Below are 22,430 nucleotides of genomic sequence, written 5' to 3'. Positions count from 1 at the left end.
GGCCTAACTCGGTGCTCAACATTAAATGGCTAGTGTTAGGAATGGTCGGCCTGGCGTCAGGATAATGTGACTGGATGGGACATGATGCTAAATGTCTGCGACGTGATGACCCTGCGCTAGACATCACAATAAATATCGTAGCGACATGACTGAAAAATTGTTTAAGCTGCGTTAAAAATCCAAATAAAGCACACACACACACACACACACACATTCACACTTCGCGCCTATTAAGAGTGAAAATATCAATGTAGGTTCTCTTTCTCTCTCTCTCTCTCTCACGCACACACACACACTCTCTCTCTCTCTCTCTCTCTCTCTTTATATATATATATATATATATATATATATATATATATATATACATACATACATACATACATACATACATACATACGCATTTTCGTTTTTTTCTCTAACAGGTCAGTACGGCTTTTATGAAGTGAACGAACATTTCATTATAGAAGACTGAACAACAATCACCACGCACCGGTTTACAAGTTCGACTGAAACATATGGTATGCTTAAATACAAGTGGGAAGAGAAAAATCGATATTGCTATTGAATATATTGACCGTATTTGCCATTCTCGAAACGATATTTCTTGGTTGCTTTGTATGATGAAAGAAACCAATTACGCTTACTGTTTCTCCTTTTGAAGCTTACGTTTGTTATGGTGTTGGTGTTATACATGTGACCCAGAAACTCATCGTGGTGATGCAATGGCACAAAGGAGTTTGTTTCGTTGCGTAAAGTCTTAAACATCTGCTTTGTGATGCGGTATTTGTAAAACTAATAAAGTTTCGAGAAAAAAAAAAATAAGCAGGGAAACACAAGGACAAAGACATCAATAATACATGAACTAAAAGTTGTTAGATCAAACAATAACGATCTTTTCATGTGAGGGGTAAATACAAGTTACAAGTTACACGGCATATAACAGTTTTTTCAAAGCATTGGATCAAAAACGATCGTTTTAGTCGGGGAAATAATCGATATCCCAGAAAAACTGACAACCAAGTGCAAAACGTTTAACCTAAACAATGTCTTCCGGGGGTGTGGTGGGACAAAGCAGACATGTACAAAGAAACACACAACGAGTGACACGTATTGAAAGAACAATGTGTTTACATCATGGCATAGAAAATCCGCAATACGACCACAATAAAAGAGAAAGAAAAATAAAATGTTTAAAATTAAATCTGAAAAACCATGACAGAAAATTGCTACATGTAAAAAATTGGCCAACACACAATCCAAATTATATATAAATAACTGTAACTTATGTCAGTGTCTCCAGACAATGTGTTCTATGTTTGGGCCTTCTGAGTGGTATGTAGTGACAAATGGGATGCTGTTGACGACTCTTCTACTTTTATATTTCATGAGACTGCTTCAGTCGATGACATTTGTTTCTCACAAACTCATTGGAAACCAGTCGCCTCGTAAAGCCTATGTGACTGCTGTGTCATATATATGCACTAATACCAAATATAAACTAAGCACTAATTCGGTTTTGTGCTGACTACATACTTCGTTATTTACGTTGTCCAAATACGTCTAGCTATGCAGCGTGAATGGAACTCAAAACAAACAGGGATTTAATAAAAATTGATTCGGTGGATCTAAGATGAGGAGCGGAGGTCATTGAAAACACCTTATTAGCTCCAATCTAGGGATACACCAAAGCCGCTGTTCAATCAATCGTTTTGATTATTCTCGTGTGCGACCAACTGGCCATGTACGAGTAATTAATATGTGCACAGCGCACTATTTAATTTTCTCCCAAACTGTTGCGGTATCATCAGTTTGGGGTTCGTAAAGTGATTTACCGGGCAGCAAATCAACTTGGGCTTTAATGCATGTATGACATGCTTGTTAATTAGTGGGCGTGGGGGTGCGTAGCCGTTTTAATGTGTGCTCAGCACTGTTGGTAATGTATGTCAGGCGGTGGAAAGGGAGGAGTTGGAACCGGTGTGGGTGTCGCCTTTGCCTGTTCTGGTGGCTCCTGTGGTCCAGGGTATGACATTTTAAAATGTTGAAGAATTTAAAAAAAAATATATTATTTCCAAATTTAAAATGTTCATCTAGCACTTGATTTTTAAATTGATAACCCTGTACATTTTAACGCCGCTGTGTTGAGACGTATGCATACACCATAACAAACAAGTACTTTCCACCGATGTCGATTAAAGTCACGCATACGGTGTTTTGTTTATTATATTTGCCCTCTTATTCGCTTTACATTAGCAGCAGAGGAGGTGAACAGACATTTTGCCTAAACGCCATTTTTAACAAATAAAGCTTCCTACGAAAATGAAAATTATAACCGTAATAACGCCAAATCGAAGCCTCTAACTTACCGAGAGTTTCTCTAATTGGGTTAGTTTATTATGCTACCTTATCTTTGTCCTCTGTATTTTTCTAAATTTCTATGTGGGTTTTGTTTATCCGCCGCACGTTTTTTTAGGTCTTAAATCCTCTGCTACTATAATTAGATCATTATTACATCAATAATAACACCGGGTACGGAGTCTTACACCGCTAGATTGGCTAGAGAAAGATTAGAAGCAATCAAAATGTTTCTTCCTGTTCGTGACTGTGTTAGACGAAAACTTCAAGAATGTCAAGAATCTCAGGTAGAATTTGCGGAAGGCAGAGAGTAGTTAGAGAACCTGTTACAGAGGTTACTGAACGAGTTGCAGAAGTAACTGAAAAAAAAAAAATAGCACAAAGAACTAAAAAGACAAAGGAGCTTTTAAGAGATCTTCCAGCTTAAATAGCTGCTGCCCAACTTGCTGCTCAACCACCTCCCGGGGATAAAGGTATTGACGAAGAAGAAAAACGAAGATAACACTAAGAAAAGGGAGAAAAGGAGCTGGTTTTAAGGAAATATTTACTGAGGAAGATATACGAGTAATAAAAAAAAACTTAACGATGTACGTGAATTAGGTACGTTTGCTGGTGCTTCTCAAAGGCATAGACTTTTAAAACCTAACTATATTACGGGTTTAAATCGTGAAGCATGGCGTAATTGTTTTTTTTGGGTTTTTGTTGTTGTTATTATATAAACAAAGGAACTGATCAGAAAAGCGTGAATGATCCAATGGATCAAACTTATCTTGTGGGAATAGATCAATATCACAAAATGATTGAAGAACAAGGTGTAAAAACCATCAAGATTGCCGAGGAAGTCAAATTCTTCTCAACCAAAACCTCCTAAGCAAGAACCTTCCTATCAAATTCCTCCACCTCAGCAACAAATAGAACGACAACAAAAACAACCACAGTCTTTCGTGTTACGAATTCCTCTGCCACAAAAAAACCAAAACCTCCTCATTAAGATCGTTTCTATCGAAAACAAGAAGAAGAAGATCCAAAACTAATTGATATCAAGAATAGATTTAAGCCTGTACATAATAATAACATTCTCGAAAAAAATGTATTGGTTTTTTTTTAATTTTAAAATTGAATTAGAAATACATAAAAAACAAAGAGAAAGACAAAAAAACAAGAAAGAATAAAACTAAAAAAATAGAATCACGAGTTAAACTTCTAAATCCTTTGCCAGATAAAAAAAATGCACAGGAAGTGGTTTTTCTACTCAACGAAGTGGTTTTATTGCTTGTCCTAACAATATTCTTTCGGACATAGATATATTAGAAATACTAATTGGAGGAAAACGAGCTGGAAATAATTCGCCAGAACTTATTAATCAAATCACTGATATATGTCGAAGATTATTTACAGGCGGTATCATCGACATCAATGTTTATCGGTCTCTGATCGATGAAATTGTTGATGATTATCACAGTGATTAAATAAATGAATAACAAAAAAGATGATTACACATAATACTCAACGTGGACCTGTAATGGTCAGGGTGATACATTCGCGATTACCTACTTATAAAGCAACTTACGGAGATGGACTCGGTGATGTTGTTCAAGGTCTATTCATAAGGATAGCCCCAAAAGTAATACCAATTTCAAAACAACTGGGAATGAAAGATATTGATTTTGTTCGTGAAAAACTTCCTAGTGAAGTTGGTAATGTTGCCGGTAAAGCATCCTTGGCAATCAAGGAAAGACTAACACGGTTGATTCGACGAAAACCTCAGCCAGTAAAATAACCCAGGACTGAAGCTATGTCAGTAAAATAATAAATCAAGCCGCAAATAAAAAAACTATCAGAGTTGGCTGGTGAAGCAGAAAAAAATACAACTGCTATTATGATAGCAGGAAGTGGTCTTCGTGTTAGACGATAACAATTTATAATAAAATGTTCAAACGTGTATCCGATCCAGCGTTTAACATGGACGCACCAATTCTCAAAGATGCCGTGATTATTAGTATTATTCTTATGACGCACGACGACAGCAGATATTTCTTACCTGCTGAAGAGTTTATTGAAGTAGAAGGTGAAATTACAAAAACAGATGATACTGAATACGCAGATGATGTTAGAGTTGGTTTTGTTAATAACGGCATCATGGCGTTTTTTGACAGTGCTACGTATATTATCGACGGAAGAAATATTGAATGAATTCAAAAGGACGTTGACGTTGCCACGACGATAATTGGTCTAGTAAGATATTCAGATGATTATACAAGATCAGCCGGTCCATCGGTGATGTTTACCAAAGACACTTCTGAACACCCTGATTACAGATCGTATAATATAAAACGACCAAGAGACTTCGCCAATGCCAATGACGCTGATGTCTGGCCGGTGGTTCATGGTGATAGCCAAGAATTTAACTTCGGATTTACAACACAACGATCAATGCTGAAAGATGTTCGTAGAAGATTTTCATCTGCAATTCCACTGTCACATATTTTTTGATTTTGCAGAAATGTTAGAAAGGTTATTTTTGGAGTTAAGCATACAGTTGTGCTTGAGAGAAAGGCTACCGACAATGATGCAATCTGGCGCCCTATTGGTGATGCATGTAAAGTAACGCTGACAAAACTTCAGTTGTGGATGCCAGTAATGACTCCAACGATTGCTGAGAACAAAAATTACTTTCTTTTATGGATCAGGGCGGTAAATCGATATTATCAACGGTTAACAGTAACTACAGTCAGTGTTCAAACTAACGTTAACGGTTTATTTACATGGCATATAGCATCACATCAAGGAGTCTCTGCACCACGACAAATAGTTGTTGATTTTTAGGATTTTGTGCGAGTTAATTCACAAACACATAGTCATAAGGTATTTAACACACTTGAAGTTAGTGAAGTTTCCTTAAGAATAAACGGACATCAAGAACCAGCTGAGAATATATTATTGAATTTTGATCAGTCTTGTTGTTGTAGGGTTTAACGCCATTTTTCAGCACACGATAGGCTATACATGGCGGCCAGTATTAATGGTGGAGGAAGAACCCGGGTCAACCCCGGAAAGAACCACCGACCCACGAGAAGCTACTGGAAGCTTTCTCACATACCCACATTGGCTGAATCCGAGACTCGAACCCACGCAGACAGAGGTGAGATGACAGTGATCCGTAACGGAGAGCGCTTTAGACCACTCGGCCACTCGGGACCCCGAATTTTGATCACAATCATGTAGCACGTGCATATCATCGGTTAATGACATTTATGGGACGTGATCAAAATATAGATACTGGTTTGCAAATATCACAGATATGAACTTGCCGATATTAGGAACCTCTGTGGAGTTGACTGAGATGAAGTTGTTATTCTTCAGGATAAATACGGTATTTTAAAGACGAGTAATATTAAATGGAATGATATAGTTCGTAGAGTTCTCGGTGCTATTATGGATAACATTCCAGTATTTACTGACGGTGGTAGAATCAGAAACTCAAATATATCAATCGCAACTATTATAAATGAAATTGCAAAAACTGTTGATAATCCTTTACGATCAATCGGTGATATAATGACAGGTGAACTCAGCATGAATGGAAATAAAATAGTTGTTGTAAGGAATCCAACATCTGATGAAGATGCCACAAAAAAAATATGTAGACAATAACTATAAGACTGTAGGCACTAAAATAAACATGCTGAAAGCTGAAAATGATCTACACGTGACTAAGTTCTCAAATCTTCGTAGAAACTTTCAAAAAATCAATAAAATCGCACATGATATCCTTGAAAGTCCGTTGACTGCCGACGTAAAAATCTCTGAAATGAACACAAAACTCGGCGATATTAAAACTGCTGTCTCAGACATTGAAACGATTAATAAACAATTAGGTGTCATCAGAGATCCTAAATCATTTTCAGAGTTAATCACGATAGCGCAGAGTAATATCGATGATATTAGAAAAACCTTGAAGATGTTATAAGTAGAATTTCTGATATCGTTAAAAAATTTAATCTGATTAAAATTGCCCACAAGCAGATTATCGAGGTGATATATAAAGTAGCGCCTGACCAAGAATTATGGTCACCACTCTATAAAACCATTAAACATTGCGCTGAGGTTACCGGTATAGACAGTACTTTGTGTTGTAACGTTTATAATATATAGAACAATTTCGCAGCATTATGATCTCCTGGATCTATGTTAGTGATGTTAGATCAAAACGACCAGGAAACATTTACTGCAGAACCCTAAGAGAAAAAAAAAACTCGGTTTGATCTAGTATTGGTGACTTGAATTAGTAGCTAAATTCCAACCTAATCAAAATATAATGAGCATTCCGATCAATGTTCAACGTTTTAGCTATAATCAAGCACGTGAATGGCAAACAAATATCGTTGACGAATATACATTAAAAGTAAAGAAATTTCGCTAACGTGTAATATTTGTTGGCATAATTGTTTATTCAGCGTCTGCTGTTATTGCTGCAACCGGTCCATTATTATCAATAATAACACCATCGCTAGTGATGGCACCAGCAGTTGTAACAATTTGCCTTTCAACTGCAACAACAATTGCCGGTATTATTAATATCATTGTAAAACTATGCAGGTGTGCAAATGCAAAGTTGCATGATTATATAATAAAATTACATAGAGCGACGCTAGCATACTCCAGATTATCCTTGTTTTTATCAACAAGCCACAGTCATGGAAAAATATCTGATTTTGAGTTCACGGAGATTATTAAAATCTACAAAGAAGCAAAGACTGTGACACAATCCACGCCTGATTTAAATAATAATTATTATAAAAATATCAACCCCAAACGAGTTACTACAACAGATTGTTGTTAACACAACTCCGTCAAAAACAACCATGATATCGGTAAGCTCAAATAATAATGAATTTAATGTTAACTTTCCAACTGCAATTCCAGCGAAAGAAATCGCTCTTTCTCAATTACGTATATATCACAGCTGGTCGAATATCAGATCAAAATATTTTGGCGGATTACAGGTGAATAATTCACTTGTATTTGCAACAAAATAAAAAAAACAAAAAAAAAAAAACAAAAAAAAAACAACAACAACAAAAAATTATGTTGGAAAGTCGAAATATCCTTCTACTAATATGAACTATTATAAAATTATGTTACTCCACTGATATTAATTATCACACATATGGTTAGTGATCTTGCGCTTTTATTATTACAACCAGTATTTCCAAATCTGCATTTCTGACTTTGTGTAACATCTAGCAAATTACACAAATAATTTTGTTTCTTATCTGCATCTCATTTGTTATTATTACCAGTTTTGTTGTTTTATCTAATATCTTTTGAGTTCTCAGAACTTTTTACCGCCACATTGCACACACAACTGCGTTTCTCTTCAAACTCCAACTCCACATATCAGAGACGGGTTTGGTCCTAAACTCCCTCTCTGTGCACTTTGTAAATGATATCTGCAGAGTTCGTTTACACAATATTAGTCACAAGGAGTTGTGGAGCCTATCATAAGCCATTTTCAATTGTTCTTAGTTTGAATCAGTCTATGTATAATGATTCAAACTAAGAACAAATACAAATGGCACATATACATATATATATATATATATATATATATATATATATATATATATATATATATATATATATATATATATATATATATATATATATATATATATACATATATATATATATCTATCTATATATATCTATATATATATATATATATATATATATATATATATATCTATATATATATATCTATATATATATCTATATATATCTATATATATATATATATATATATATATATATATATATATATATATATATATATATATATATATATATATATATATATATATATATATATATATAAATTTAAATATATTTTTATCTTAATTATAATATGACCGAATTAACAGAGATTAAAATTGAGCATTCTAAAGATAAATTTAATCTTGATAGAATATCTCCTGACTTAACTATGTAAGCTCTGGTTGATCAGAGGAATAAAAGTTTGATTATTACTATTCATAACGCCAAATGAGAATTTGACAAAGATGGTGCATCTCATTTGTGGTCGACGTTCAAAATCATACCCAACACCGATGGTGTCGAAAAAGTCGTCGACGCTACAATGAACGACAAACGAGCTTCAACGATTATTAATCATCTCGACAATCAATATTTTTTCAGAGTAAAGTGTATTGTATTAGTAGAAATAAACAATAATACTTGGATTATCAGTGACAAACGTGACGAGGTCCTTTTTAATGAAAAAATTGCCGCATTAAGTTAAAATTCCAAACCAGGGATATTGACTTGTATTGACAACCCGTGTATTGAAGCAGCGTACCCTGTAACCACGGTCATTTATGGAATTTATCCGATAAATGGCAAACCCAGCGGTAATAATCTAAAATCGATGAAATTTTCAAAAATAAATTGTGTAGCCGAACTAGTAACGGAATATTTTACAAACGCGATACGTGAAAACGATTTAACGGACAAAAGACGTACAATAATAAATGAGTGGGGAAAATAATTAAAGATACAGGAGCGTCTGTCAAAGATATCGCTGAGCTAGGAAAGAAACTAAAATTTCCAATAATGGTAAAAACAATAACCGAAGAGATTTTATAAGAATCAAAATATCAATCGAAAGGAGTTTCGATTGAAATTTTTGATCATAATGCACACGCGTGGACTAATGCAGTATTAATATTTCTACGAAATCGAATTGTTAAATTTTATCAATGAGATATATTTGATTTTATTAACGATAAAAAAGTAAGAACGATTATGTATCAGTATGGTTATTTCAAAGTTTAGATTATGGAAACTATGATCAGTTTGAACGACCTAATCGAGATATTTCTCATACAGAATCTATCCATGAAGAAATGAAAAATCTTGCGTTGAAATATACCCATGACGATTCTGAAGAGTTACTGTGTAATTGTTTTCCCGTTCCGTCAGTTGCTGATAATTTTGCTAGACAGACAAATTCGTGGAAACCAACACGATTGGATTTTCTTGAAGAAATATAACGCAGTTGTGTCGAATACGCACACGGTGGATTATGGAATGCTAAATACGATTATAGAGATGTTATTTCAGTTGATATGGTTGCATGTTATCCGGGACGTTTTCTTGGATGGGAGAGTGTTCTGAGTATTTGGAGCGATTTGGAAATACAAGACACGAGATGACCAGAGTATCGACGAACGGAACATTACCGGATTTTGACCTGACTAGATTTGCTTGTCTCGAGTCATTTAAGTTTGCTGAAAATCTTCGCAAACATTTTTCATAAAAAATACTTGGGCACCAACAGTATTATTACGATATATGTTCGATGTAAAAATAGTGTTATTGTTAACAGTAAGTGAAGCAATTATATCATATAGTCTGCAGAAACAAGTTTAGTTACCACAAAAAAAGAAATATTCTGATCATGAAAATCCTGATATAACTGATTTTGAGAATAAAATCGCAAAAGATCTTGGCAGAAAAATAATCGGTAAATTTACCCAAGGAGGATCATATAATCATAAACGACATTGTACAAGATTGATTGTGGATGATGCTGAACTAGATTTTATAATTGCTGATACAACTAATAGAAATACATTTATAAGTCGAAGTAATGTTAATTTATCAGACGGAACTAAATTAGGTACAATTGTGAGTTATATTAATGATGAGTCGCCGCAGTTTACTCATTTAAGATCTTCAATGCTTGCGTACTTTTCAATAAATCTATTATCGATGATCAATAGAGTTTCTGAGTTTGCTGTCAGAGTCGCTACGGATTCATTTTATTTCAAGAAGAATACAGGATTGCTAGAACAACTCCATATCGGCACTTATACTTCATGGGGTGAATGGAGAATAAAACAATAAAATATACTTAATTATTCTAAATCCGCCACCGTTGAAATTAAGGGTATTTATTACTTAAAAAAATCAAATATCAAAATTGTCATCTGCACCATCTGTATTTGATTTTGTAGCAAGACATAAAATAGTTTATCTCAATGAGCCTGTAGTTTGTGGTAAAACAAATCGTGTGACTGAATTATTTTTGAACAGTTGTTCAGAAATAGTTTTATTACCACCTACACACAGACTAGCAAGAGAAATGAGAGAAAGAAATATTAAATCAGGCATTTATCATAAATTCCTTCGAATGCATCGAGATAAATGGACTCCTTAACAATGGGAGAGAAATATATTCCAAGGATTATTGTTTGGGATGAAATATGCACCGTTTATTTAGAAACGTTAGAATATTTCTTGATTGGTTATTGACATAAAATATTGCTGTAATAATGTGTAGCGATCATGGTCAACCACCACCTTTTGTTGGAGAGTGGTTGAAAACATTTGTGGATTATTATGAAGAAATAACTGATGATCATAGAACAATTGATCCAGAGTTAAGAGAGTTTAAGAAATTAATCAGACTACTACCGAGTAATATTCAGTGTGAAATCATGCGTGAAATAATTTCAGAAACCCTTCTAAACAAATTTTGGACTTTATGGAGACCAGCTGATTTGACAGTTGCAAGTAGAAAAGATAGTTCGTGATACACTTCAACAAGAATTATTTATGTCACATAAAGAAAAAATTTCAAATCTACCCGTACCATTGTGTTATCCACCAGCAGATACGCGACGACAAAATATCGACGTTATATACCAGGATCGTCAGAAAAGCAAACTCTTGTATTAAATGATAATGTTTTAGTTCCTGTCAATGTTGTTGAGAGCACATTAACTATGTAAAAAACTCCATGGACGCTAGGATACGCTATGACGATTCCTTCATCACAAGGATTAATCGTTTCTGATACAAATGTTTGGTCAAATGTAATTTATCTCGCAGTGTTTCGAGTCAGACGAATATCTCAGCTGCGGAGAATTGTCATAGAACTTACAGAAGAAACTGCTGGTAATAGCGATGTTCTTGACAATGATATAGTAAGGAAATTATTAGTTATAAACAATGTGACAAAAAAATAAGACCTACATTGATCTCGATGCTGAATTTATCATGACATTGAAACAAAGCAAAATAATCATTGTGCGAGCTGTAACACAGTAATGTTGTGGCAATATTTTAAAAAATAATCCAAGACAATTTACCATAGACAGAAGTAGTAGTAGTCTTGATCATACACGCGAAAATGAAATGCTGACCTGTCTTGAATGTAATCGACGTCGAGGTGCTAGTTTACAAAAGTTAATTCAGTGGTAATTGTGTGTCTTCAGAAATTACTTATAAATGTTAACGTACAAATCCACGTTGATGAATAGTTGAATCTAATCTGTAGATTGCCGGTCTACTCGTAGACCTCACAACGCTAGAAATGTTATGTGTCATAATACTCCAAATAGGATTGGTCGCTCTTCTTTTTTTAACCGCCTTCAAGTTCACCAGGTTCATACAAATACCTGACAGTCACATTACCTAATACTGGCTGTTTTGAAAATTCATGTCATTGTATTGTTATATATTTTTTGTAATCGCATTAACGGGTTTTTTATGGCAGTTGTTCGAGTAATTTCATTATTTAACGCATTTATCACACTTGGTAATCTTGCAACCCATTCGCGATATCTCGTATCTTTCTGAGTTATTTCCTTTGCATATTGACATGCAAATAACCGCTCAGCAAGTGTTCGATTAAATCGTTCAACAATGGCCTGATCACGCTGAATTGCGGTATGTCCTCGTCTAATTTTGACGCTATGTTTTTTCATAAGAGATGATACTGTACCAAGAAATTCCTTGCCAGGACCAACTTGTAATAGTTGTGGCCATCGCAAGGGTCCTCGTTGATAAATTACCTCAAAAGCTGAAGAAACCTCAGTTGCTGTTTTAGTTGATAACGGCTCTACTTCCTTAAATCTACTTGCAACATCAATGCCAGTCAACGCGTATTTGTATGTGCGTGATTGGCGTCTACCAGTTTTAATAGTATCATGTGGTAAAAATAAAATATCTGCTTGATGAACTTTATTAGGAGTGGTGACATCAAACTGTGCGTGATGAATTTTCTTAGATGGTGGCAGATAAATTGCCATATTGCTTGTCGTGCTAACCATTTTGCGGCAACAGAACGTGTAACATTTGCTGCATCAGCGAGTTGACTGATGGCTGCTCTACCTTTCCAATATCCTCTTGGGTTGTAATAGCTCGATTCCGTTATTTTATAATAATCGGTTGATTAATTACCGGTTCCGAATAATAATTTGCCTTTCATCGCAGATCTTACCAACCAATTAGCTACTGATTCTCTGAAAGATTTATTTTTTTATGGAATTTAACGAGTGAATCACTCGTCAAGTCGGATATCAAGTCTTGATCCAGGACCACAATAATTATATACTGGAAGATGTTTTCCCCCCTGGATATTTAGCCCATGGAGTTCCTGGTAACTTTCCTAATGAAGTAGCGATATCATCACCTATCGTATTATTAGAAATAAATTTATATTTATTTGTACCACATTTTACACATTTACCTAAGTGCACGCTTTTTTATTATTGCTGTTAATCCACTTGGGGGGGTGGATGCTCTACATCGAACACAATATACATCCATATTATTTATTATATTTGTACAACATGGATGTCATTGATTTCTCAGCGACACGAAAACAATAGCCAGTCAAATATATTTCAGCATTACCAAATTCCATCAGAATGATAATAATAGATCTATCTGGTTCTGATAAAACGCAGTTATTACTTAATTTGATGATGAGATCGCTCAAATGGGATAAGTTGTATTTAGTAGCTCCGTCAGTTGACGATCAGAGATGTTACGAAGTACTTAAAGATTTTAATGAAAACGCAAAATTGTTGGACGAAGAAAGGGATGCTATTATTAATTTTATCACCGATATTGATGAAGCCCCATATGTAGATGACCTCAATGGATTTATTAATAATTTAGTAGTATATGACGACGTAATGCTGGACTTACAATCGAATCCAGCAAGAATATTTTCTCGAGGCAGACATAAAAACACAGACGTGATTTATGTTACTCAGCGATATACACATATACCTAAATGATCAGAGATGACTGTAATATTTTAGTTATGTTTAATGGAGTCGATACATATACTCTGCGAAATATTCATCAGACTTGGTGTAGTGGGGATATGGACATGATCAGGTTCAAAAACTTGTTTTCAAAACACAATCTACTCAAAAAAGATTTATAACGATAAATTTACATGATCCTCGATCGCGATATCGTATAGGTCTTGATAAAATATTTGGTTGATATAATAATGATTTAATTACTCACACATTATAGCAGCAGAGGAGGTGCGACTTCAATAAAACGTCCGGCGGGTAAACAAAACACACATACGAATTTATAAAAACACAAACGACCAAGATACAGTAGCAAAAAGACTAACCCAATTAGAGAAACTCTCGGTAAGTTAGAGGCTACGGTTTGGCGTTATTACACTTATATTTTTCATTTTCATAGGAAGCGTTATTTTTTAAAAAATGACGATCTAGCAAGAGGTCTGTTCGCGCTGCTGCTACATTATTTGCATATATGCGATGTAAATGAAATGCTAAATAAACTGGAAACTATTGAGGCTATATTCAGCTCATCTCAAAATATTGATATGCAGACCTAAGTTTAAAAAACCTGAACAGTTTCAGCCTGGCATGTGTTATGGCTATACAGACTGAACAGCTGTATCGAACACCAGATTAAGCATGTAGGATTAAATGCGTATGTAATATAGTACTTTGTTATATACCTATTTAATCTTAAATGGTTGAACTAATGTTCGATACCCGTATTCCACCCTTATTTCCGAATGGCACAGAAAGACTAAAACTAATAAGGTGATGTTGCTGGTGCTAGCGCGTCGATGTTATTCGATGCACCGTTTTGAACTTACACAAATTCCAATTTACCTTTAATTTTCTTCTGTATCTCTAAACGTATTTGGAAACAATTAAAAAGGAATGTATAATAAGTACAAAACCGAATTAGCGCTTTCATCTTTGTCGTGGAAGAGAACTCGTTTGATATGGCGTATGAATACATTTCGGCCAGACGGCCTCGACACAACCCTATGCCATATCAAATCGCTCTTTCCGCCAACGCGGAACAACATAGGAATTGTGCTGTTTTACACTGTTTTGTTTGCCGTCCAGCTGACCGATGATTACCAATTGCTACTGGTTCTGATAGTGAAAGTTGCACAGTGGTGATGCTGTTGAAGATGACAACAACATTCTTGCGGATAAGTTTTAATTCCCACACACATTCCAAACGTCTTGTATGCAGTGACATTAAATTATTTTTTATGTTAATTTCAGGACCAGTTTACAGCCGAGCAAATAACTGGTAGGTTTCACACTAATGTATGCGTCCATCTGTGAAAATGTTACCAATATCTATCATCGAAAAAGGTAAATTATGATCACTGTAAAGTAATAAAAATGTGAACAGCAAAACGTCGTTTCTTTCAAGCCTCGGAAACTAAACATTTAGAGGTGTACAGAAGATGTAGCATTTTTGTGTTTAGTCTCTTTGATGAATTAGGAAACTCATATATGCAGTCTAGTTATACAAAAACAATCTGTATTACGGAGTAGTTCTCTGAGCGCGATCACTAAAGTGAGTAAATTTTTTAGGGTTAAGCGGAATTAGTAAAGCCCTTTTGTCCCTATTTGATTCATTTTAGTTGTATTCAGTTTTGATTAATTGTTTACAGCTCTAACAGCTTGAAAAAAGACCACAATATCGTATTTCCTTATGGATCCATCTCGACTGACCATTATAAGGTCACACTATCATATTCCCTTATTCGATCCATCCTTATTGACATCTGTCAGGTCTCATTGTCATATTCCCTTATCGATTCATCTTTATTGACATCTGTCAGGTCTCATTGTCATATTCCCTTATCGATCCATCTTTTTTGAACTGTCAGGTCTCATTGTCATATTCCCTTATCGATCCATCTTTATTGACGTCTGTCAGGTTTCATTGTCATATTCCCTTATCGATCCATCTTTATTGACATCTGTCAGGTCTCACTGTCATATTCCCTTATCAATTCATTTTTATTGAACTGTCAGGTCACATTGTCATATCCCCTTATTCATCCATCCCTACTGATATCTACAAGGTCTATCTGTCATATCCCCTTTTTGATATATCTCTTTTCACATTTGTCAAGTCTCTCTATCATAGTCCCCTACTGATCCACCCCTACAGATAATATGAAAGGTTTACTTTTGCGGTTCTTTGAAACTGTTCCAATTTCTGATCTGTGTATAATCATATTCATATTTTTGGGTCATTTATTCGAATCCAATGCCTGGTTTATTGACTTAAAAATGACTTCCTTAATCCATTTCTACTCCCTTCCTTACTTGTCTACCTAACGTTGCATTATAGTATGCATTAATATGGTTCTCATTTCCTATTGGTAATATATACATTAATAAGTTAATCTTTACAACGTCTTTCTAGACTCTCTTTGAAAAGGTCACAGACGAAAAACTCGTGAAAAGCATAAGAGAAAAACGTTCAAATAGTTATTCTTTTTTACTTTCATTGAATAAGATTCTTAAGTTGATACAATGATTGATGTCATTATTATTATTATCATTATTATTATTGTTATTGCTGTTGTTATGGCTACGATTTTATTCGTTTTAGTGCATATTATTATTATTATTGTTATTATTATTGTTATTAATGCTGATGTTGCTGTGGCTATCATCTTCTTATTCATTTTACTGTATATTATTATTTTTATATTATTATTATTTTTATTAATATTATTATTATTATTGCTGCAGTTGTTGTCGCTATCATCATCTTATTCTTTTTAGTGTATATTTTAGTATTAGTATTATTACTATTATTATTACTATTATTATTATTATTATTGCTGCAGTTGTCGTTATCATCTTATTCGTTTTAATGTATATTTTATTATTATTATTATTATTATTATTATTATTATTATTATTATTAATACTGCTCCTGTTATTGTTGTCGCTATCATCGTCTTTTTCATTTTAGTGTATATTACTATTATTATTGCTGCAGTTGTCGTTATCATCATCATATTCGTTTTAATGTATATTTTATTATTATTATTATTATTATTATTATTATTATTATTATTATTATTATTATTATTTCGATTTTAGAGTTCAAAGAAGTATTTAAACTGTATGACAAGGATGGGGATGGAACCGTAGACACAAGTGAGTTGGCCACTGTGTTAAAGTCCCTGGGTCAGAACCCCACCGAGGCCGAAATCAGGGAGATGATAAAGGAGGTCGATGAAGATGGTAAGAATTGTGTCCGTCCCCGTCCAAAAGGAAAATAATGTTGAACATAAAGGGGTAATATTACGTAGCACGTATATAAAATAGTGTAGTTAAATGTTTGTCATGTCATTTTATTGCCTCACCATTGGCAAGAACGTATTACAACAAATTACTACAACTAAACCCCGCCATTTGCCCCATGAAGAAAATCTGCAAACCATTGCAAACGGCATATTAAAACCAGAATTCTGTGCTTATTAAACAACATCCCCGCCCCTTTCCTGTTCGATCCTTCTCTCCAAATTTGAGTCTCTTTTCCAGGTTTCATTGCAGGGGCGGATGATACCTGCACGTGCAGGTTTGTATTTTCACGTGCAGTCAACGTATCAGCAAAGACGTGATTAAGATACATAGATCTGAATATCTTTTAAGTTTTCAATCACAGGCTCAGTACAGAGGTGGGTGATGTGGAGAATGGATTTAGAATCCCAACTGGTGTAACACTACACATTTTCAGTCCCTGTGAAGAAAAAAAAAATCAGAAATGCACACCCACTCCCAGATCGCAATGTTTAAACTTGGGGTTTTGGTCCTCCGTCTTCAATCGCAGGAGATATAATAAATTTATCAAATTGTTTGGTACATATACAGAGTACAGACCACGCAATCATATCCCACGGTTTCCGTGGTGTGCCGTATTACTGGTGTCCGGTTTAATGCGATGACTTTTTCCCGTGGTACGTAGCACGGCAATTTTTCACTGTAATGGTACATCGATAGTTTCCGTCATTAACTCATGTACGGAACTTCCCGAGTAATCTTGTTACGAATCTAATTATATTCACTGTATGTGTTCATTTTTCATGACAAAAACAGTTGTATTTAGTACAAATTAATTTTAAATATTACAAATATAATTATATTTATGATCATTTCATCACATGTTTGACACGTGTCATGTATGGCAACATGGTGAGCAAATGATATAGTGTGAAAGATATATGGTCCAAGTACAACTTTTGGAACGATTTCGGATATTATTAAAAAAGTCATTTTTGTTTAGTTATTTATTTGTAATTTTTGTAAGGACTGGAAAACATCCTAAGATTTGATATTCATGAGATAATCTGTAAAAATTTTTTTAGTTTACGCAATTTCTGAAGTCCACTAAATATTTTCTCTTTGTTGACTAAGTGTGATTTATGTTTACTTGATGTTTACTCTCTCTCTCTCTCTCTCTCTCTCTCTCTCTCTCTCTCTCATTAAAAATAAAAAATTACATAGATTTTATCTTCCATGGAAAAATGAGCATTCGTACTTGATAGACTGGGACCATTGATTTTCTTGACGTAACCCTTTGTGAAAAGATAATTGACTATTTTAAACCTGACACTGTCTATTCTCTGTGACCTGACAGTCACCCAATTTTTCAATAGCCATTTTTGTTTGTCTTTGTTGTTGGTTTGAACTGTTCGTTTAACACATTATTGACTTAACATGCCAAGGAATTCCTCACGGATACAAGAAAGCAGCCGACCCTGCCATATTTGCATAGACTGTTCCAACATTTTGATTATTCATAATTTTATTGGAGAGAGAACAGTAAGGATATATTCTCCACCATCCCGAAACAAAATATCTTAAGATTTACTCGACAACACAAGAGAAAGGTAATTCGTCCACACCAATATATTTAGTTTTCTTGAAAGTTTGGTGGAATAATTACGTGTTTATGACTGCCCAGAGGAATGTAATTCGCAAAACAGTTTGTGAGTCCATTATACTTCTAACGTTCTACACCCACGTTAAGGATTATTATGCGAAACTATTGGGACGAATGTCCGATTGGAGTGATGATATATGTGAAACCACTACAGCTATAAAATATTGATGTTTTATTATGCATTTGTTTTTATTTAGGATTAATACAAATTTCATTGCACTAGGATGATTGGGAAATAACATAATAATGCTACAATCTATATTTTGTGGATAAAATAATTAAATATGTGTAAAAACCCAGTACATTTTATTTATATGTTATGCACAAGGACTTAATGTTCGTCACATTAATTAAATCTGAATGTGCCATTTGTCTAGGCGGGCATAGAGCTGGAATGTGGAGGGGGTGGGGGTGTATAATGAATTAGATACACGTGACCCTGAAATATTAATGAGAACATTTTATATATTTGACGTAGGTAGTGGGTCCATCGAATTCCCAGAATTCCTGCAGCTGATGGCGAGCCGGATGAGCGAGCAGGACTCAGAAGAGGAAATTGCCAAGGCCTTTCAGGAATTTGACAGCCAGGGAAAGGGATACATTACAACAGAAGAATTGAGGGAGATTATGACCAACCTTGGAGAGAAACTGTCCCATGCGGAGGTAAATGAGATGATAAGGGAGGCAGATCCGCAAAATACAGGGCGATTTGATTATAACGGTGAGCTATCTTAACTACAATTTCGTAAAACTTTTTGTGTTGTGTGTGTGTGTGTGTGTGTGTGTGTGTGTTTAAGGTAAAGAAATATCCATTGAAAATATTTGTTGAATTTTGATGTCATAAGTCTTTCTCAGGGTAGGCAGTTGAGTTCCTTTTGTCATTACATTACCTAAATATGTTTATCCCCGATGGCTATTAATATACTCTATAAGTTACTAAAGTTCTTGAAGACACAACAGTAGTCTAGATTTAGATTCAGTATACGGTTTCATTAGCTTTGCATAACAAAAATCCCAACAAGTAAAGCGTAGAAATTAGTTGACCAATTTTACATATTTCATTTTAAATTAGCGATAATGTAAAATTATGCATATTGTACATAACATTGAGTCATATTCCATGTTTTTGTCAAAGGACCTATTCTAAAGTTCCACGATGTGACCGGCATTTCTATTTTTGTCTTCTCCGGAGGAAACTGTTCTCCGTTAATGTTGTCTGGGTTGTGTGCGTAGTGCCTGACCCTAAGACAAGGGGACATTACTGTATCAGACAAAACTAGTATCCAGTGGAGAAAACAACAGCAGATCACAAGACTTCATGTGACGTCATACAATATTGCATGCTGGAACAAGTATAATTCTCAGTCAAGTTAAGCATCCGTTACTGTTCTGAAATAAATCCTGTATTCAATCAATCATAACTCGACAATTTGTTATGTGCTGTAATATAGTCATGGTTTGCTGTGTCTTATGGTGGCGCTCAACAGTTTAGAATTTTAAAGATAAAGAATTTCCACCGTTGTCCTCACTGGTTATACTGGCTATTTAAAAAGGACCTTGTATATCTGAGGTATTATTCAAAGAACATTTAATTCCCTTTATTTTGGTATATGATTGATAGGTGTAATATGGGTTATAGAGTATACATCTTGGCCTTACTTTTCACTTCCTGGACATCAGAGGTAAATTGTAAACAAAGAGCGATAACTTTTTTTACGTCTTATATATTTGGTAATTCATCCTTTGCACTTTAAGAAGCTGCTATTGTCTGGTCTGGCAAAATTAATTTTCCCTCTTGTAGTAACTGCTAAAGACAGTGTACTTTAGACTACTTCAGACTGATGGTTTTTTAGCACAAGGGAGCAGTCATTTTTGTTATCCGTATGCTTAGATCATTTACAATTTCAACAAGTATAATATTCAGTGAAGTGTCAGCCACAGTTCATGAAAGTAACATAGAGTTATACCCACATTCTCTCCATTGTACATGTTGCAAAAGTAAACAACTTCACCTTACACCCACCACTTTCTCAGAAGTTCACAATATATGTAGAGCGCCCCCTATGTAACCTCATTATGTCATTTGAAATATCTGCATGACGAAATGCGTGTAGATTGACAAAACGTCACATTTATTACATCATGTATTGAAAAGGCAATTATCGATATAAATACCTATGTTTTCCCATCCTGGTACATTAAGTATACATGAAATAACCTCCTCCTAACATTCTAAAGAGACACCAATATCGAAACCAATGCTTTTCATACGGTCTGATCTAATGGCTATCAACTAACAGTTTTTATTTTGCTAATAAAACATTTTTTCATTCTAATTTACAGAGTTCACCAAGGTCATCATGCGAACGTGAAGCGACTGTGCAGTTTGTATGGTTAACATGTATCAATTTGCTAGAACAACTTTTTGTGAAGATAGGTTGATAATAACCTATATGTATGTTCTTATAGGCTCCACTACGCATGCTCCACTACTCCGGTTACTTACAGTATAACGGCAGGATCTCAGGAATTGCAAGGCACAGATGTGCTTAATACACACACTGCACTTGCTTAATTACTAACAACATAGCAACTGATATGTACTACCTGCGCTGGAAACAACATCAATACCGACAATTTTTATCGAAGTTATATTGTGTTTACGACCTTTGAACTTTCATATAATTTATCGCCAGAGTGCAATTTACCATTTGGCGTTTAAAAAATTACCATGCTGTTTTATGAAAGTGAAGTTTTGCGACATTTTAATTGTATTATTTATAAATAGATTTGATTGCTTCAGAGTGGTTTTTATTTGTTTGTTGACTCATCAAACACCCCATAGATATCGACAGCATTACCGTCCGATGAAAAGTACTTCATCTATCTTTCTGTTTCTCTGTTTTAATTTAAAGTGCATCATGGTGAATCGAACACAGCAACTGAGAATGTAAAGTGTTTGTAAAAGGGTCCCAATATGTAGTATGCAAATTTATCATGGTATGCATATTATATACGTACACACACACACACACGCATATATATATATATATATATATATATATATATATATATATATATATATATATATATATATATCTGTGTGTGTGTGTGATAATAGACCCTGAAATACTTATTGCTAACAATGAATTTTCATTTTGTATGCGTAATATCTATAACAGCTATGAATTGATACATAAAGAAGTGAAATTATATTTAACATGTTCAAATTATTTTATATGAAAAAATGAAAATAGTTATAGCTTGCTTTTATTGTCTGGCAAATAAAAAAGTTAATTCATTATGCGTGTTTCTTTCAAATTCTAGACAGTCCTGATTTTACCTAATAGTTGGTTGTTTACTTAGTCAGAGTAAAACGGGTACAAGAACAACAAAGAAAAGCTTTCAAAATACACGAACCTAACTAAAACAATTTTGGTTTGAAAAGATAAAGAAATGTCTTTTCAAATCAAGCATAGGGTGGGGAATTAGAACAGGTCTAGTAAATACTTTTAAAGCAGGATATTGTTCAGCAGGTGTTTGATTTTGCTTTACAACTGCTATTTATTGCCGTGAAAAGTACGCGACAATATCCTCCGTTTCACGCTTTAAGGTCATAAACAGATCTTTGAAACTGAGTTGAAAACCCAAGCTGGACAGATTTGTACTATTCCATGTTCTCTCTCGCTTATATGTATATTGAAAACATATATTCGAATCGAGTAATATTACTAACTTAATGCTCGCAATTAAAACTCCCTTAAGGTAGATTCTATGAATATAATGGCATTTAGAGTAAAGCAATATTTTTTTTTTAATGTATGTTTTGCAACGTTGATTGAAATCTAGAATGTAACAATTTAGTTCTGCGCCGGTTAGTCCGAGTTTCCTCAGCAGCAGAGAGGGTGAACAGACCATAGAATTCCGACAAAACAAATAAAACAAACAAAATAAATCATCTCGTAGAAAGGTCCAGATTTTACAAATGAACTTTCCTTGAGATGTTTATT

General features: G+C 34.3%; 1 protein-coding gene across 1 annotated transcript; it reads left to right on the top strand.

Moving 5' to 3' along the window:
- The first annotated feature begins 4,003 nt into the window (after nt 1–4,003).
- On the top strand, nt 4,004–21,722 carry LOC149805551 (uncharacterized). Its single transcript, XM_089934362.1, has 5 exons — nt 4,004–4,123; nt 14,724–14,751; nt 16,575–16,718; nt 18,899–19,141; nt 20,764–21,722. Exons 1-5 carry the CDS (start codon nt 4,004–4,006, stop codon nt 20,790–20,792), a joined length of 564 nt encoding a protein of 187 aa, XP_089790488.1. The 3' UTR covers nt 20,793–21,722.
- Nucleotides 21,723–22,430: the final 708 nt, after the last annotated feature.

The sequence above is a fragment of the Sinohyriopsis cumingii genome, chromosome 2 (genome assembly GCF_028554795.1).
Source record: "Sinohyriopsis cumingii isolate HCF-2022 chromosome 2, ASM2855479v2, whole genome shotgun sequence".
Classification (NCBI taxonomy): Eukaryota; Metazoa; Mollusca; class Bivalvia; order Unionida; family Unionidae; genus Sinohyriopsis; species Sinohyriopsis cumingii.
Note: the sequence above shows the minus strand (reverse complement) of the source record. Positions and strands in the feature narration are given on the sequence as shown.

Bases quoted from the DNA above. Each gene is read 5' to 3' on its own strand.
- LOC149805551 (XM_089934362.1), top strand. From the start codon at position 4,004: ATGAAAGATATTGATTTTGTTCGTGAAAAACTTCCTAGTGAAGTTGGT. The intron at 16,719-18,898 runs GTAAGAATTGTG...TATTTGACGTAG, and splicing joins AAAGGAGGTCGATGAAGATG to GTAGTGGGTCCATCGAATTC. The intron at 19,142-20,763 runs GTGAGCTATCTT...TCTAATTTACAG, and splicing joins AGGGCGATTTGATTATAACG to AGTTCACCAAGGTCATCATG.